The 18,899-nt window shown below is 38.9% G+C and overlaps 1 protein-coding gene across 2 annotated transcripts; it reads right to left on the minus strand.

Annotated features, from left to right (window-relative positions):
- Positions 1 to 3,418: 3,418 nt before the first annotated feature.
- Positions 3,419 to 16,432, minus strand: LOC108896969 (CMP-N-acetylneuraminate-beta-1,4-galactoside alpha-2,3-sialyltransferase-like). Of its 2 annotated transcripts, none has more exons than XM_018696347.2 (5): positions 16,075 to 16,432; positions 13,071 to 13,222; positions 4,052 to 4,094; positions 3,811 to 3,903; positions 3,419 to 3,474 (listed from the first exon to the last, which is right to left on the minus strand). In XM_018696347.2, exons 2-5 carry the CDS (start codon positions 13,183 to 13,185, stop codon positions 3,438 to 3,440), a joined length of 288 nt encoding a protein of 95 aa, XP_018551863.1. In that variant the 5' UTR covers positions 13,186 to 13,222; positions 16,075 to 16,432; the 3' UTR covers positions 3,419 to 3,437. The 2 variants fall into 2 exon arrangements, with proteins under 2 accessions (XP_018551863.1, XP_018551862.1); XM_018696346.2 differs by having other exon boundaries at positions 16,045 to 16,429.
- Positions 16,433 to 18,899: the final 2,467 nt, after the last annotated feature.

Below are 18,899 nucleotides of genomic sequence, written 5' to 3' on the forward strand. Positions count from 1 at the left end.
TCTGAGCTCAGAGAGCTTTCTGTAAAATAGGCCAATATAACTGAGAATACTTGGCTTGGTCCAGTTTTTTTTCACAATACACTGGGTTATTAAGATGGTTCTCCAGAGCACCACAAGCACAGTGGTGGCATTGACCAAGCAAGGTAGGCAACTGTTACAAGATGAGCCAATGTACAGTCATGTGGAAAAGAAAGTACACACTCTTTGAATTCTATAGTGTTTTTGTTGTTCATCTGAGGTTGTGTTTATCTCATTTTAACACCTGCTAGAGATCAGATGATTTTTTTTCCTGGTACATAAAACCATAGAATTTAGAGAGAGTGTACTTTCTTTATCACTTGATGTGCTATACACCTGAACACACCTGTAAGGATACAGAAGCCTGCAATTCATCCCATCAAATAGTGAACCACAGTTATCAAAGTGAGCTAGTAGGACCATCGACTCACTTGTTACAGGATGGGAGGACCAAGCCTCTCCTCCTACGGATGCTCATGAAAACAGAGAAAATGATAAGCCAAGAAAAGAAAACCTAATGCAAGATATATGATATGGCAACTGTAAGAAAGGAAAACTGCTTTCAGGAGAGAGGAAGAGAGGGCAAGAGACAAGAGGAAGAAAAAATATTCAGATTCTTAAAGTACTGCAATGATTAAAGTCAAAGTTTTAGATGTTTTTTATTATTATATACTTGTATTATCATTTAGACGCACTAACATGTAGACAATATGTTGATGTTAATTGCTACATAATTTTAATGACCTGACTGCTAGGAGGCTTAATTTATAATGATGCATCATATTCTATTAGTTCAGGGGTGGGTAAACTATGGCCCGTGGCCCACATCCAGCCCGTTAGTCTTTTTAATCCGGCCTGCCGAAGATTGGTACAGAATTGCCCACATCAAATCGTATCATAATTATGACTGCATTCATTTAACCTTGTCCTCTAATGCCTGGCGTTCCACCAGGTGGCGCATTAGGCGCAGTGATACATTGACTTGATTTGCAGGCTACTCTGCTACTGCTCTGAACCCATCTGCAACAATGAGTGGGCCAAAGAAAGGAAAAGTCAACAGTGAGTGTTTAATAAGGAATGGACAACTAAATATTTTTTCACTGAAGTCGGTCAAAGGCTGTATGTCTTTTTTTGCGAGAAACCGTTGCGGTTTTAAAGGAACATCAGCCGTCACTTTTCCACCAAGCATGCTAATTATACTAACAACCAGTCAACGCAAGAACAGATGGCTACCGCTCAGAGGTTGGCAGCTAGTTTGCAGGCTCAGCAAAACACCTTTATCCGATAAACTGCCATCCAAGAATCAAGCACGAAGGCAAGTTATTTGCTGGCATTTAAATTAGCAAAGACTAGCAAACCTTTCTCTGAAGGGGAGTTTCTCAAGAGTGCATGGTAGAGACAGCAGGTATCTTGTGTCCTGAGAGCAAGAACAAATTTGAAAAAATTAGCTTATCACGCAGGACAGTGACTCGCCATGTTGAGCTTATTGACGAAGACTTAACTAGCAAGGGGGGCAATCAAGGGGTCGTGATCGACGCTGATCACCAGGACTTTACCACCCCAGTGTCGCTGGTTAAGTTTGGGGAAAGTATGTCAACAAGTGTGGGAGCTCAAACAGGAGATTACCTAAATACCTTGAAAAGCTGACGATTTTCCTGAGTTGAGTGACACAGATTGGCTTTGTGATTTAGCTTTTGCTGTAGACATACTGACACACATGAATGAGCTGCACGTGAAGCTACATGGGAAACACCAGTTTGTGCATGAAATGTACACAAACATCAGAGCCTTCAAAACCAAGCTAGCTTTAAATTCAAAGCAACTGTCAAACAAGTCATTCGCTCATTTCCCCACACTGGCTAAGCTGAAAGAGGCCCCTCGACATGTGAAAAAATACAGGAAATCACTGGATGACCTCTGATTTTGGAAAAATTGACAAGTCACTTCAGCTGGTGTCATGTCCCTTCACACAAGACCCTGAAACGGCGCCACAGGAGTTGCAGTTGGAACTGATTGATCTCCAATGTGACACTGTCTTAGAGAAGTTCAACTCTCTTAAACTGGATGAGTTTTATGCTTCATTAAGCGCTCTACGTATGTGTGTGAACAGACTTTTAGTGTGATGAAGACCAACAAAGCACCCCACAGATCCCAGTTGAGTGATGAAACACCTCAGATCTGTTCTGAGAATTGCCACAACAACTAACACCAGATTTGATGCAAAAATCTTCCCACCATATCTACACACTGAACCACATCAGATTTTTGATTTTTTTTTATATTTAATACCCATGTCATAGTACTTTTTAGCAAATGTAAATTTCTGATTTATGGAGCATAAAAAAAAAATTTTTTATTCCACACTTATATTTCAAGAGCATATTTCCCATGTAGGACAGAATCTACCCAAAAAACAATCATACTACTGGAAATAGCATTTTTAATTAGTAAATGCACAAAATATTAAGTTGAATGAAACTGTATTTATTTATTATTTTCAAAGTATAAACTACTAACCAGTGCTTTGGGGGAGACCTCAGTCTGTGTGTTTCTGCTCAGTCTCTGTTTTTAAAACTTGCCAAACGTCTTTCACTTCTTTCAGAACTTTTCAATAAAATGTTCCTCCACATTTCTCAGTATTTTCTTGCCTCTGTATGTTCATTTAACTTTGCTTCCATGTGTCCTGCGCAAAGCAAAACCTACATCCATTTAACATCTTTTATGACAATTGCACAACAATATGTGAGTCAAAAACACACCTTGTACTGTGCAATACTGAATTACTGGAACTGTTCAAATTTTATTGGTACTACTATGCCAGCTAAAGCTAATGCAGTCTATGCGGTCTGTTTTTAAACAGACAACAACTTTTTAAATAAATCTGTAATTGTAAAGCCATGACATTGGTAGGCAAAACAAAGAATTCTCCTATTGAAACAAGCTAGCTAGATAGCTAAAACAAAAAGAAGCTGAACTTGTGTATTATTTAATTGTAATCATAAATGTAATTTGGAACTATCTGGAGAAAACACAGAGGAATATTAACGCCAACCCAGAGTCTCATTTTGTGAGCTTGTCTTATGCTGTTGATATCATGCATTTCAGGGAAATTTGTAAAGACTAAAGACCCACTTATGACTCTGCATTCTATGTGTGTAGATTAAGCTGTGGGCTAAAATGTACAGTAACTACATTGTAGGACTACATTGTCGAGAGATACCGCACGTAGACAGCAACATCTGTGACTGGTAGCTTGTGTTTTCCTGACATGTTTCTGATGTTGGTGGAGTTTGTTGAGTGAGGACAATATTTAGGTTATACTGCAAACCCTCTGCTCATTGTGATTGTAACAATCACTACGACTGAGAGAATGTAGATAGCAATTGCCGATGGTATTCTCTTTTCAGTGACTGTTTTTACTACACACAAGAGGCAAGTCCTTCTGGCTTCTGACTCCTGTAAGATAGTGTCTGTATCAGTTACAGTGGAGAATGTAAAGCATTATACAGCCTGATAACACATGCATCTAGCATTGCTGAGGTAATATCAATTGCACCTACTACGGCACTTCTGTTAACTTGTGTGTCAAGTATAAATCCAGTTTATGTAAGTTACCAAACAGAAACGTGACCATGCTTTAGAAGAACACAAGCAAAAGCAGTATCACTAGTATGGGATGGACCGATGGCAATGGGGTCACACTGATCACAGTGTATCTGACAATTATGTTTGATGTCTAAAATGCTACAAACTCACTTCAAATATGAGGAAACATATGATATATATTCTTACTTTGGATAAATGGCAGTCATCTTGGCTGCTGCAAAACCAGGCTTACAGGCCCCCTCGCTGAGATTGCCATACTTGTAGATCAGCTCCAAAGGCCTGTGGAAATAGAGAAATGAAGTCAGGCAAAGATCAAATGTCCACACATAAATTATATAAACAAAGTAGATATTACACAAATCCAACAGCTAGCTCCTAGACTTTGACTGAGAAGTGAAACTTGTGTAATAGTAAAATGTATACTCACAGACCACCATCCAGCTTCAGAAGGAATCCTTGCTTGTCATACACTAGAAAAAAATAAAAGAAAGTATGACAAATATGAAAGGTTATTTCTATGACATTGAAGTCACAAGATGTTTCTTGTTTTCAAGAATTTCAATAATTGAGATGTTTCTGTACTGGCACATCTGTTAACTCAGGTCAGTTTCCAGGGAGTTTTAGATTTATGTAATATGGTGAAATGTGAGGGTGTAAGGTGGGCGTGGAGACCCTCCTGCTAGCTTGAAGATATTTTTCCTTGCACTCCAGCAGAGGGTATTCTTAAAATTCACTACAAGCTGGACAGATTGCTGACCTAAATGGAGGAGGACACTGAGAAGCAAGGCCATACTAATTGGATAATCGTGACCCTGAAGAATCTGAGAAGCAGTTTGTGGAGGTATCGCTACTATCTCTACTTTAGACTCCGCAAAATGACCAACAAAGACAAGGTTGTTTGCTGAAGCTATACTACCTTGCTTTTACCAACAAACCAACAAATCTGCTAACTTCGGACAGTGGAGTCACCAGAAACAAGAGGAGCAATGTCAACTGTACAGCTTTGACAGACTGCCTATTTCCTGCATGGGCTACATTTGAATTAGTTCAATCAAATTACTTATCGAATTTTGAATTAATTAAGTCATGGAATGAAAATACACAGACCAAACTGATTCGTAAAGCTTGAATGTTGTTGTGAGGTATCTGAAATACACTAAGATGAACAACCTGGGAATAATGAGAAAGTTTGATCATTCAGAAACATTTAAAACAAGTATGAAGAAGTGATAAAGTTCTGTAAAATGAAGAAATATTTAAGCTTCTGCACAATTTCTAAATCTGCAATCAAATTTAATCTGAGGCACTGGACAATTTAACGCCTTTGTACAAAATGTCAGATTCCCTTAAGTTGTGTTTTTTCCATTGAAGCATGAGCTCAGATTTGGGCTGAACGATTGCAATTTTTCTGGAGCCTATCCCATCTGACATTGGGTGATTTTCACAATTGCTGAACCGATATTATCATTTGTAATGAAAAAAAAATATTGCATTTGAAAATGCAAAATAGAAGAACCTTGACAGTGGGGTCCAAAAGTCTCAGACTTTTGGACCCCACTGTCTAAAGGTATCCTGTAACAGATAATCGCATCTTGGAATAGGTCAGCACTGTGTGACTGTGCTTATGTTCCCATGCTTTTAATGACAGCTGGTAGATCATCCATTGGTGAGGAATATATCATGTAAATTATGCACAAAAGAGTAGCTGTAACTCAAGAACTGAAAGCAATAGTTCGATATCGTCGATTATGTTGACTAATCATTGCAGCCCTAGAGAAGTACTGGACTGATATTGGTATCGCAATGGATGTACCAGGTAGCTAAGAGCTAGCTACATTTAGCTTAACCATCATAATGTTGGCTTGACGAAAGATTTGTCTATGTTTTTTACACTATCTCCATGATTTGTCTCCAAGTTTTTTCCTTTTTCTATGTGAGCCATATTTGTTTACTCTGAAGTCACATTTCATAGCACAAGATTTGGAGTTTCAAGAATCAAGACTTTTTTGCCAATAGATCTTCCTAAATCACACTAGTCCTGTAACATCAATGTGAGTTATTTATAGGGTTAGACATAGATATGAGACTTTCTCCTACAGTGTGTGACCTGCAATCACAAGAGAGTTTACAATACAGTGGTGCCTGAAAGTTTGTGAACTCTTTAGAATTTTCTGAATAAATATGATCTAAAACATTTTTCAGATTTTCACAAGTCCTAAAAGTAGGTAAAGAGAACTCAAATAAACAAATGGTACAGAATTATTATTTTGGATTATTTATTTGTTGAGGAAAATGATCCAGAGTAGGCAAAAGTACCTTTTTTGGATTAGCAGCTAATTTTAAGGTGCAAATAGAATCAGGTGTTCTCAATAAACTGAATAACAATCAGGTGTGACTGTGTGCCCTGTTTTATTTAAAGAACAGGGACCAATCAAACTCTGATCTTCACAACACATATTTATGGAAGTGTATCATGGCATGAAAAAGGAAATTTCTGAGCACCTCAGAAAAAGAGTTGTTGACAATGTTTAGGCTGGAAAAGGTTATAAAACCATGTCTAAAGAGTTTGGACTCCACCAATCCACAGTCAAACAGATCGTGTACAAATGGAGGAAGTTTAAGACCATTGTTATCCTCCCCAGGAGTGGCCAACCGACAAAGATTATTCCAAGAGCAATGCATGTAATAGTCGGTGAGGTCACAAAGGAACCAGGGATAACTTCTAGGCAACTGAAGGCCTCACTCAAATTTGCTAATGTTAATGTACTGCTCTCCAAAAAGAACACTGCTGCCTGTCTACAGTTTGCTAAAGATCACTTGGACAAGCCAGAAGGATACTGGAAAAATGTTTTGTGGACGGATGAAACCAAAATAGAACCTTTTGGCTTGAATGAGAAGCATTATGGAGAAAGGAAAACACTGTACCATACCCGTGGAGACACTGTATTTTTCAGTTGTGTACTCTGCCATGCACTACAACACTGTGTTCTTTATGAAAACATGATGAGAATGTCCAAAAACACTGGCTTTGTATCAGAAGTCTGTGACAGTTCTAATTGCTAGCAAAATTATTTTTCTTTCCTTGATTCATTTAACCCATAAGAGCCCAGACCCATTTCTCCTTTTAGGAAAACGATTAATTATTAATTATGGGGGATGTAAAACAGACTAAATGGAAGAGATGTAAACAACGTTTTATTTTTTAAATAATTTTTTTATTTTCTTGGGGACTTCATGAGTTAAAAGTCAATTATGAGGAACTTTTGACAACATTTAAAGAGTTGGTGGCACCTGTGTCACTGTGGGCTCTTATGGGTTAAACACAAAGAAACACGGCAGGTGTAAAAATCAAAGTATAGTTACAGGTTTATGACCATATTTTTATATATATATATATATATATATATATATATCACTGTACAGTCATTTTGAATACTTAATAATACTTAATAATTTGTAAAGACGGGATTTTACAGCTCTGGGAAGTTGTCATGGTGACTGCTGTTTTATCCTCTATCTTGAAGATAGAGAGCTGAATGGGAAAGCTCAAATGATACCTTCTGTGTCCATGTAGTGCAATGGTATGTGTGATGTCAGTTTCTTCATCTGTGGACAGTACATGCCGATAAACATGCGTCAACACATCCGTGCCTAATGTAATATAAACAGAGCTGGGTGCATGTCTGCTGACCGTGTCAGAATCCAATTTGGAGTATATCCAACCCTGTACAATGTGTGCAGGCACATACTTTAAACCACGCTGACACTATCTCTGGAGAATGGTGCGTGATGTTGGGTGAAGAGGCCTAGACTGCTGATGGAAAAGCTGACTGTAAAGACAACATGGTTGGACTGAAGATAAGCAGTGCCTGTTGTTTCTGGACAGTGTGGGAGGATGCATATCCTGCTGTAGTATCAAATAAAGCTGGATCAACCTACCACTCAACTTCTGACTTCAGAAAGTGAATTCAGTGAAATGCTATTTTTTGGCTACAATCATATAAGCTTTTGGAACTAATGGTAGATACAGAGGAAGTTTCTGACAACCTAACATTTGTAAACCTTGTGTCACTAAGGTACAGATCTTTATGCCAATTGGTCTTCACAAAATGGACACCACCAGGCTTTTTGCATAGGCGACAGATTCAAATTTAACCTGGTTCTAACACTGTGTCTCACCACCCACATCTTCAATATGTTCAGTGATTCACTAGGATATTCAGAAATCTTGAAATAATTAATCTGAACTCTTAGTGAAGTCTGTTCATGCCAGAGGTGACAAAGAATAAATCTGCTTCATCTCAAAAGGTACAGGAAAGTTAAAATCACAAATTTGTAAATAGGTGGTCATTTTTATCTTTGCTCTGCCTCAAATACACCAGACCATTGCATTGTACTGACCATCCCCTGCAGATGGAAAGTAGAAGATTTAGAGCTCCAACTCATAGGACTAAAAGACTCAAAGACTCTTTTGTTAGCACTGCAATTAGTAGGCTGAATTTGCACAGATGGTGGTGCTAAGCAGTTTGTCCACACTCTGCAACTTGGGCTCTTTTGTCTTCACATGTAGTGATCTTGCATTGTATTGCACTTTATTGTTGTCCCTGTGTTCTGATTGGTATGTTGTCTTTGATGTTGTATTTATGAGTGAATTAATGCGTTTAAAAAACAAAAAACAAAAAATAGCTGCAACCACCCCTAGTGGTATAATAAAATTTGACTTGACTTATAAAATTTTAATTATAACTTGTAATTTTGTAGTTTTACCCTCACATCTTCTTTACACAGGCTCACATCTTCTTTTAAAACTGTTAGTTTTGCAACTCCATTCTAGTTAGTAATGCAGACCATTCAAAGTTTCACTTCTGCTGCTGTACAAGAATAAAATGGTTTTGCACAATACTTTCATAATACCTGAAAAACTATAACAAACACTAACACTAAATAAAAACCAAATGAAAACAAGTAAATTCCTCAGAATAGAAATAAAGATGGGGAAAAAATATGTATGCACTTAAAAAACTAGCTAAAACTAAACAGAACTCAAAAACCAAACCGAAAATTTCTAAGTATATTAACTTTTCCAGGGTGTACTGACCACGTACATATCTACATGTACATATCACTCCTCCTTCATGTCAGAGTGGTACACTGTAAGATGTATTCACTTCAGCTTGCAACTTCAGTTCCTTTTCCTCATTTCCTTTAAGATTATCCTGACATGCAGAATCATGAGGCTCTCTAATGTCTCAACAGTAGTGTTTCAGAAAACATTCATGATATCCTTGATGACGGAACTGCAGGTTAAATAATTCAAGCAGCAGAAAAGGGGAGACTGGTTTTTATCAAGTGTTTGATAAACATCTGAAAAATTTACAGCTTCTGGAATGCTACTGTTAGCCTGCTAGCTGTGCATCTTCTTTCTCTTGATAAAACAGAAAAAAATAAGAAGAAATGTAACAGGTCTGACACAACCCGTTTCTGATCTCCACAGTTTCTTCTTTAACCAAGCTGCTTACCAGGCCCCCTCAGGGACTTCTGAAGGACTTCAGCAGCTGAAGCAGTAGGAGAAAAGGAGGCTTAACTTAACAAATCAGTGTCTTTCTGCTAATGAACGTTATATACAAATTGCTTATTACCATTTACTTGGCAATATTTTGTATTAGGAAATTTCTGTGTTGCCTCTAGTTTGTCCTTTATAGTGTTTAATTTGACTGACCATGAACATTCATTCTCATTTTACTATATGTTTGGTACTATCATGTATTTATTTCCCACAGTTAATTCCTGTTATTTGTTACAGTGTAATCTAATAAATATCTTATATCTTATTCATCATTGTAGCCCATAGTATTAAGAAATCACTGACTGACACTGATGACTGATTACAAAAATTCAGATCTAATTTTCTCCATTTATGACACCTTCCAAAGCAGATTAAAGACTAACCATAACTACAATTGGCACCACTGTTGAGGCCATACAATCTAAAAAGACTGTAAAAGCTGTCACAAGGTTGGTTTGAAAAAACTAGTCTACAGCTGTCTGGCACATTCTCTTTCCTGGCTGCCAAAAGTTTACAGACTCAGGAAAAGCTCAAGTGCACTAAATAACAAGCATTTGCTTGGCTCTACTTAACACGCCATTTTCTAATCAAGCCTGGACACAGATTAACAGAGGCTCAGCATTTCTCCATCTTCAACTCCACCAACCCTTTTATGAACTTTGAGTGCAGCCTGCATCCTTAGCAAGCTCTACATAAACATCCAATCCAACCAGCCCCCAAATTGCTAGCAAATGCTGATATGCCTGAGGTAAAAAAGTAATTTTCTCTTGTTAAATAATCTGAGTTGAGCTGGGAGGGCTAACATCGCCCTGGAAGGAAGACATGGAGGCAGCCTACAAGAGGAAAAAATCTGAATATGCTGGATGTACAGCAGAAAGCAGAGTTACTGAAGGCTCTAGGGAATCAAATGAAGGGTTAGGGGCAGAGGAAAGAAATGCAAAGGGCCAAATTCACCAAGACCACTTTAAGATGGCCCAAAGCTTGCTTGAGAAAAAAGGTCTGACACACTGGTAATGGCAAAAAAAGGACCTTGAAGTGCATGTGCACTTCGCATGTAGTATTTGGTAGTTCGTTCCACCATCGGGGAACCACAAAAGACAGCAGTCTGGACTGTGAATGCCTTGTGTGCAGGGATAGCAGTGTCAGACAATGATGCTTGGTGGAACTCAGTGGCCAAGAATGTATACACCTGTATGATTCAGTTCAAGTAGATGGGTACAGAAGTCACTCTGTAGGCAGCATTAGTGACTTGAACTTAATTTAGGCAGCCATGGTCAAACGTCCTGCTCTGCTGAATGTCAAGGGAAAGATTTTCTTTTTCACAGGGACAAAGAGGCCGACCACCTTGCTGTTAGATAACACTTACATAGACATAAGCCAGAAAGCAGGAGTTTCTGGGTTCCCTGGTTGTGTGGAACATTCTTCTATAATTTGGGGATGGGCATTTTAATTATTTTTTGAAGTCAATTAATGAAGCCAATTTAAGTTGATTAGTCGTGATGTCATAATTAACACATGCCCTCCAATCAAACCAAAAAGTAATATGTTGTCATGCAGAGGCATGTTTTTTGTACTGTAGTGTACAGATGCACTAACTTCACCTCCCAGGCTCCACTCAACAATGCACCTCAGACTAGTCCTCAGCAGTGTGTCTCATCTGTGCTGAGTCTAAAGCACAGAACCTGAAATCTTCCAATCACCGTCCATGTAAGGCAGGTGACAGTGACCAAAAAAATCAGACTTGAGAGCTGTCCATACATCAGTCATTATTGCTACTTTCTTGGCTTCCATCAGATTCTTTTTCAGAGCTGTAGCTGCATATCATCTGAAATCATTTAAGTCACCAAAGCTCTTTGTTATTTGTTCCTGTCAGTTCCTGTCACATGAGCGTTACTATACTATAAATCCACAGTATTCTCCGTAAGCGCCGCCTGTTGGCCTGATGGCCGGACATTAAAACATTCTCAGTTGACTATTTTCTGAATGTTTCAAGTCACATCACTGTCACTTTATATAAACGTTATAACTCTAATCTTAAACCAGATGAAGGATTTTTGTCATCAAACATCTGGATCTTCTGTAATCAGAGAAACAAGCTGAGAAAACAGCCACTCTCAACGTCCTGTGCCCGCGTCATGGTGTCATGTTTTTTTTGTTTTTTTTTCTGTGAAACTCCTTTATTCAATGAAGCCTTGTGGATAATTCAGCTCCCAGAAATGACAATCAATTGTCCAACTTGCTCTGCCATGTTTGCCTTGATTAAAAGACTTGATCAAAACTGGCAATATGAAATCACATTGGAAGTAATCTGGGAAAGTAGTGCAAACTAAAAGCTGATCTTTGTTTTTATAAATGTATTATTTCATTATTTCACAGTTATTTAAATATGAAAACATTTTCTTTGTATTTTTAATCAGGTCATTGTAGGAAACTATGACTTTATTCTCATCACTAGAAGAAGATCTATCTGGCAGAATGAAAAACTATTTAAAAAATCAAAAAGAACAGTACCAACCAAGTGATGAATGGCCACCGATTTACTAATTTAGAGCAGTCTAGAGTAAAGTGTATGTGTGACAGTTTCTATGACTGACAGTTTCTCAGAAAATAAATATTACAGCTTCTCATGAAGCCAGCAGGGTTTAGAGATGTGTTTACCAGCAGCTAAATGTTGTGATGAGGGTTAACACTGAGGTTAACCACACTGTGAAGGAGACAGGTTATATCTCATTCAGCAGTCTGTTACTAAAGTGTTTGCTTAAATCATATCACTTCATTCCCTAAAGCAAACAGCTGGTGGAATGAAATAACAACAGCGTTATTATTTAGTTGAAAGAATTATTAAGAGCTCCACTGTGAGGACAGAGGGTCTCATGTACAAGTTTATTTAATAGGACATTGCTTTTTAATTGTTGTTTTTAATTTGTTGTTTGTTATATACTTCCTTTATCATTTGATGTTTCTGTTGAATCTTTCCTATAATTGTCCTCTGCTCTACTGTGACCACTGAGACTTTCAGGGGAGTGGCCCGTGTCCAGGAGAGACACACCCTGTCACACTTTACACTTGAGTCGTACAGAGATTAAATTAACTATAATGACGCACTGCACATGAATTATATGTATATAATTTTTTGATGTTATAATAAGCAGCTACAGTCCCACAAATGATCATATAACTGTGACTCAGTTATATGATCATTATAACTAAGGTAACTAAGTAAGGCAGCTGCCATTCACTGCTGTTCAGTTTGTGTTGTATTAAAGTGTATTTCTATTTTTCACATTTCACTCTATAACTACAAGTTAGTTGCTACAGAGAGAATGAAATCAGAGTTCAAACTGTACAGTACAACAGTAAACAGTAAACAGTACCACCCATATCTATACAAAACTTATCTGGTGTTTGTACTAGACTAACTGGTCCTGAACCTGCTTCACTGTTCTGCTCCTCTCTCCTGTTGTCTGCAGAGTTATTGCTGCTAGATCCACAACTACTTGAAGCGTTTGGATTTTTCTGGATTTGAACCTCTTTTGTCTGAGCTTTACAGCCACACCTTTAGGGGTTTTTAACTTTTTTATTGACATGAAAGTGAGACAGTGACAGTCCACTGTGGGCTGCTTCAGTGTATAAACAAAAGATACTAGCACATAAAAGCTAAGTGGGTAGGCAGAGCTATGGGACATAGCTGTAGCGGGGACATGACACTCATATAGAATCACAGTGTAGCAGCTTCCCAGGAAAAGTCCCAGTACTCCCAATGGCTACTCTGCCATTGCCTGTGTCAGTCAGGACACAAGTTCTATCACTGTTGCTGCAGTTGAAACTGGTCAATGAAATAAGTTAACACATTATGCTCACATATCAGAGGAAGACTCACATGATTTGCGGCCCCAGCCTTGTAAGCTGATCCTCCCTGACGAGTAGTAGAGGAATCCCAGGGCCAGCATGGAGCACAGGCCCAGGAGGAGGTTGCGACTGGGTTTCATTCTCATCTCCAGCTAACATACATGGCACATCCCACACTGGAGCCTGTTTGAGCAGAAAATAAACAGTTTAGCCCCACACTCATACACAGCATGTTATTACATAACACAATCACCCACAGTGGTTGAATGTCTGAGACTGCACCAGTGCAGTCTGCACGAGTGTCAAATTCATCTGTTCATGTGTTCTCTTCCTGTGAAGAGACTATTTGTAGTGAGCTTGTCCTGTCTCATGTCCACATCAGAAACTAAGGGTATTCTCAGCTCCACTTAGTTCCAAGTAACCAAGTCCTGAGCTGGGACTAAATCATATTCAGTCTTATTGGGTTAAGTTGGATTGTGTGGGTCAGTTCAGGACTCCAGGTAGACCATGTGGACATTTGTCTATGGTTATTAAATTAATTGCAAATGTGTTTACTAATAAACCACTGAAAATGCTATAAACTTATCAGTGGTCAGTTAAACCGCTGATAATGCTAACACTAAGTTTGGGAAGTATTTTCCAAAGGGTTGTTTCAGATCAGATCCAGCACTGTAGACCTAGTTCTAACACGGCTGAGCACAGCTGAATAGTTTACAAATTAGTTATCTGATTGTGAACTCTAGTAAAAGTGTTACAACATGTATTGTGAGTGAATTGTATTGTGAGTAACACTATTACTATTAATGACTTCCCTTCTCCTACACAGTCCCTATGAACTAGCAGTGAACACCAGGGTCGTTACTATTCCAAAAAATCAAGTTTAAAAAATTTGAACTGGTACCTAATTTGTATGGACTAGTGAACACAAGACAAGTGTGGATTTGTATCATCACAAAACAAAGGCAGTGCACCCTCTTATCAGTGTTTGCAGGAAACACATGGCAAATATCAGTCCAAACAAGTGACTAACTGTTTGCTGGGGAGAGGTCACAGATTTTATTCTGATGTGACAAACTGCCTCGAGAAACCACTTGACTGACAGCACTTGGTTTCTACATCCTGACACAACATAAACACAAAAAAGAAATCAAGAAAGTAACAATGTAACTATCATGTAAAATGTCAATGATTTATTAGCAACTGTATTATAATTTAGTTGAAACAGTTGTTATTGGGCATGTTTACAAGAGGGTGATTTAGGAACCAACCCTGACTTTTTATGATCCCCAGTTACCATGCACTGTGCATCTGTAAAATACCAACTTTATTTAAAAATATTAAATAATAAAATACAACTTGTCTAATGAAGAACTGCTGTGTCACTGTGTGCTTAGTTTTCACTGCAACATATCTATGCAACAAAATTCTGAACATGGTCAAGATGGGTGGGGCCAAGGCCACAGTGGACTGTGTGTTCAAAGACTATTCTCTGCTGGTAGAGTTTACCTGTGAAATGGATCTTCATCCATTGTTTGGAAGTGTTTCAGATTTAGAGCACATTATACAAATCATGTGCAAAGAGTGAATTTTTGTCTGTGCATAAAGCAATAGAACACTTGAAAAAACACCACAAACAATGAATGTATAAAGCTGTACTTTGCTTCTAGAGGATGAACTGTGAATAATAAGGACTACTTTGGTTTTGATTCAAAGATCTGTACATTAACAGGAAAGTAGCACAAAATGGAAATGAAAGCAGTACTCTGTTTATTTAAAAGTGCAATAAAAATATTTTGACCCTAAAATCAATATATCATGAATAATTGTGATCTAAATATTGATCATCATGATTATCAAATTTGGCCAAAATGATGCACCCTTGCGAGAGCTGTTGGACAGGCAAATTTAAAAACTGCTTTGGTTGCTACAACTACAACAATAGACTGCGTTTATATGTCTCTGCTATGCTACACTGAAGTCCATGAGGAACAAGTTTGTTTCCCTGTATGTCGTGTGTGTGGAGATGAATAAACCTTGGGTTAAGAATTTCTTGTGTATTAGCAGCGTCCGTTTAGCAGCTTTTCAATTTCTACAAAAACATCAAGACTATATTCAATAACTTGTTTGTAAAATTTTCCATCTGCCGTACTCCACTGCAATGCATGTTGGGTATAAATGAGCAGGACTCATTTATATTTCATGAGACAAAAAATCTATGACACTGATGTAGGCCTGTGTGGTGAATACAGAAGCCTGTGGATTTGGCAGCAGGCACATTTCAGATTTAAGACATCATCTCCATAAAGCAATGCAAATGTTGCAGGACTGACTGACACTGACACACTGACACAGAGTTGGCTGAAGAGGTCAGACCAGGTTAGTTCATGTCACTTTCTCATGTTTGAGCCATAACCCAAGAACAACAGTGGACCTGTCCATATCAAGTAGTTGCACTTTCATTTGTGCTTGGAGGCCAGTTATGTTTCACATGAGACGTTCAAGTGTTCATGACAGTATAGAGTGTAAATATAGACACATTGGCAAGATGTTACAGGAGGCTCAAGTAAGATGTGTCTTACACTGTTGTGGAAGTTGGGCGGGGTATGGAGCTAATTACTAATGTTAGGTTAAATAATGTCATTTACATTTAAGTGTAGATAGAGTATTAAATAAACAGAGGGCGGGGCTGGGGGGACGCAGAAATATGAAGTGCAGTTATGTTATTGCAGCTAGCAGCTAGCTCTTTGATTATGTTTTTCTACCGTCACAGTAATGATAGCCTATTAGCCACTTTTCCGTTAGCTACATTCACAACCACTGCTCACAGTAAAAAGTACCCGTTAGGTTGGTGGTGTGAGATGAGGAACGCGCTGCCCTTCAGCACACAACATGAATACGAATACAATAACAGAGATTTCAGGAAAACTGGCTAAACGTAATATGAGAAGTAGCTAATGGGCATGATTAGCTTGCTACGTTAGCAAGCAATCCATTCTGTATCTTACCGGACGGGTACCGTTAATTTTCAAGCTGACCTCAAATCCGTCGGTACTTCCTGCCGACGCGCTGGCCAACGAGCTCCTGATATACATCGATCAACATTAGCGTTACGTGGAAACACCCCAGAAGTTATAGCTAGCTTTGCATTTTCTCTACAGACTTGAGGGGCAGACGATGCCCCCCTCCCCTCCGTAAAGGATCCAGTCAGCCTGCTTGGTGGGGTACTCGATACACCCAGCTGTGTGCGGAGGGAACGAAACGTCAAGGAATCTGCTGTTCAAGTGATCAGACTATGGAGATGTACACGCCTGGTAGAATGATTTATAATATTTAAAGTATTTCGAATACAGGTGATTTCTCAAGCATCTACATTTTAAATTAAATATCAACTTTTTAAAAATAGTTTGAGTGAAGTTCTGTGTAATGTGTTCTGGTAGGGAGCGGAGTATGGTGGAAAAGGAGACCGATCGCGCGCACAGCCAAACCTGTACTGTTCTAATTATCTCTGATGATCATATAATAATTTGATGTCTGTCATTACACACACCTCCTATTCCATATTCAATTTGATTACCATTGTGCAACATAAGATGGTATTATCAATTACACATATAATCCGTTAAGGCCTGGTAAATGGGTACAGATGATGCTGTGGGCGGTTGTAATCATCTGCTGCAGAGCCTTCCTGTCCTGGACTGTGTACATCCCATGCCAGTTTGTGATGTTTCCATTTAGGATGTTTTCTATTGTTTCTCTGTAGAGGCTAACATGAACTTGGTAATTTAGCCCCTCAAGTTTCCTGAATTAGTGCAGGCCTCTTTACTAGTGTACCAGTTAGGAGATGAGTGATGACCATGACAGATTCTACTTACAGGAGTGTGTCATTTTCTCTAAAGGCAACAGTAATAATGGTGTTGTTGATGTTAAGTAGCAGGTTGTTCTCTGTGCACCATTCTGCAATATGAATTCTCATCACTGTAATCCAGCCAATGATGGCGTCGTCCACAAACTTCACAGTAGAGTTCTCTCTATGTCTGGGAATGCAATCTTGGGTGTATGGCGTGATCAGGAGGGATAGTCACTTAGACACTTGCAGGTTTTTTAAGCTCAGGGTTAAAGCAGGTGGGAACACACCTGTGATGGTGATATGTTAAAAATGTCAGTAATAACATCAGCCATCTGGAACATGAACAGACCTGAGAACTCAGGACATTTACGGATATTATCCTCTTCAGTCACAACGATCGCATGAACTGGGACATCATCTTGCTCTACCTGGCAAACATTGCTCACCTAATTTCTACCCCCGGCCACGAGTCAGTGGTGAAACCAGGGGGTGGTCACACCAGGCTGCCAGACTGCTTCAAGCTGGTAGGAAGGCAACAGTAACTCAGATAACCACTTGCTACAACCAAGGTCTGCAGAAGATCAGATGATGGACTACAGCAGCAGAAGACAGACAGGTGCCACTCCTGTCAACTAAGAACAGGAAACTGAGGCTACAAGTCACACAGACTCACAAACTGGACAAGAGAAGACTGGAAAACTTTGCCTGGTCTGATGAGTCTGGATTTCTGCTGTGACATTTGGATGGTAGGGTCACAACATGAAAGCATGGATCCATCCTGCCCTGTACCAACAGTTCAGGCTGCTGCTGCTGCTGCTGCTGGTGTAATGATGTGGGGGATATTTTCTTGGCACACTTTAGACCCCTTAGTACCAACTGAGCATCATTTAAACACCACAGCCTACCTGAGTATTGTTGCTGATGTCTATTCCTTTATGACCTCAGTGTACCCATCTTCTAATGGCTGCTTCCAGCAGGAGAATACACAAAGTCACAAATCATCTCAGACTGGTTTCAAACTGGTTTCTTGGACGTGACCATGTGTTCACTGAACTCAAATAGCCTCCAGAGTCACCAGATCTCAGTCCAATAGAGGTCCTCTGGGGTGTGATGGAACAGGAGATTGGCATCATGGATGTGCAGCCGACAAATCTACAGAAGCTGTACGGTGTTATCATGTCAATATAGAGCAAAATCTCAGAGGAATGTCTCCAGCACTTTGATGAATCTATGGCACCAAGAATTAAGGCAGTTCTGAGGGCAAAGGGGGGTCCAACTTGGTACTAACGAGGTGTACCTAATAAAGTGAGTGTATACAGTTCAGCCAAGTTGCAGCAGGATTATCAGCCTGTTTGCTCAACAGTAAATTGTTACAGTTCTTTGCAATGGCTGCCTATAAAAGAATTTACATTAAAGAACTATTACAAAATGATTATAATTTGCTGCTAATGGCTTTATAAATGGGCAATAAATAATTTACTAATAGATCAGTTCTAATCATTACAACAACTTTTGCCAGTTTGTGAGAACTCTCTGGCTGGTGTTTAGACCCCTGTAGCAGGATACTATCCTGTACGAAAGGTTAGGTGTTACAATGATGAACCGCTTCATGGCTGGTTCACATCCAGCCCAGGGATCTCTGTGGCACACCACTCACTATCACTCACCCCTCATGTCCTGTCATCATCTAATGAAGGCATAAAATGCTCTAAACATAATGAATGATCATTTACAGGTTCACACTGAAGAATTATTGCAAAAACTCTTTATTAAAAACTTAACATTAACAGTTAGAGATGACTCACTCAGTTTTGCTGATGGCTCGTAAGACTTGACAGATGTGTAGCTGCAGACTTTGTTTATTAGAATTAATGATTTTTCATAGCCTGACAACTACAATGTTGACTTAGTTAGTTACTGGGCTTGTATCTTACAACTTCTATAAAGTCTTTATAGAACTGGTACCATGAAATAAAAAGACATGAATAGATGTGGAATAAAGACAAACAGCAC

The sequence above is a fragment of the Lates calcarifer genome, linkage group LG17, assembly GCF_001640805.2.
Source record: "Lates calcarifer isolate ASB-BC8 linkage group LG17, TLL_Latcal_v3, whole genome shotgun sequence".
NCBI lineage: Eukaryota > Metazoa > Chordata > Actinopteri > Centropomidae > Lates > Lates calcarifer.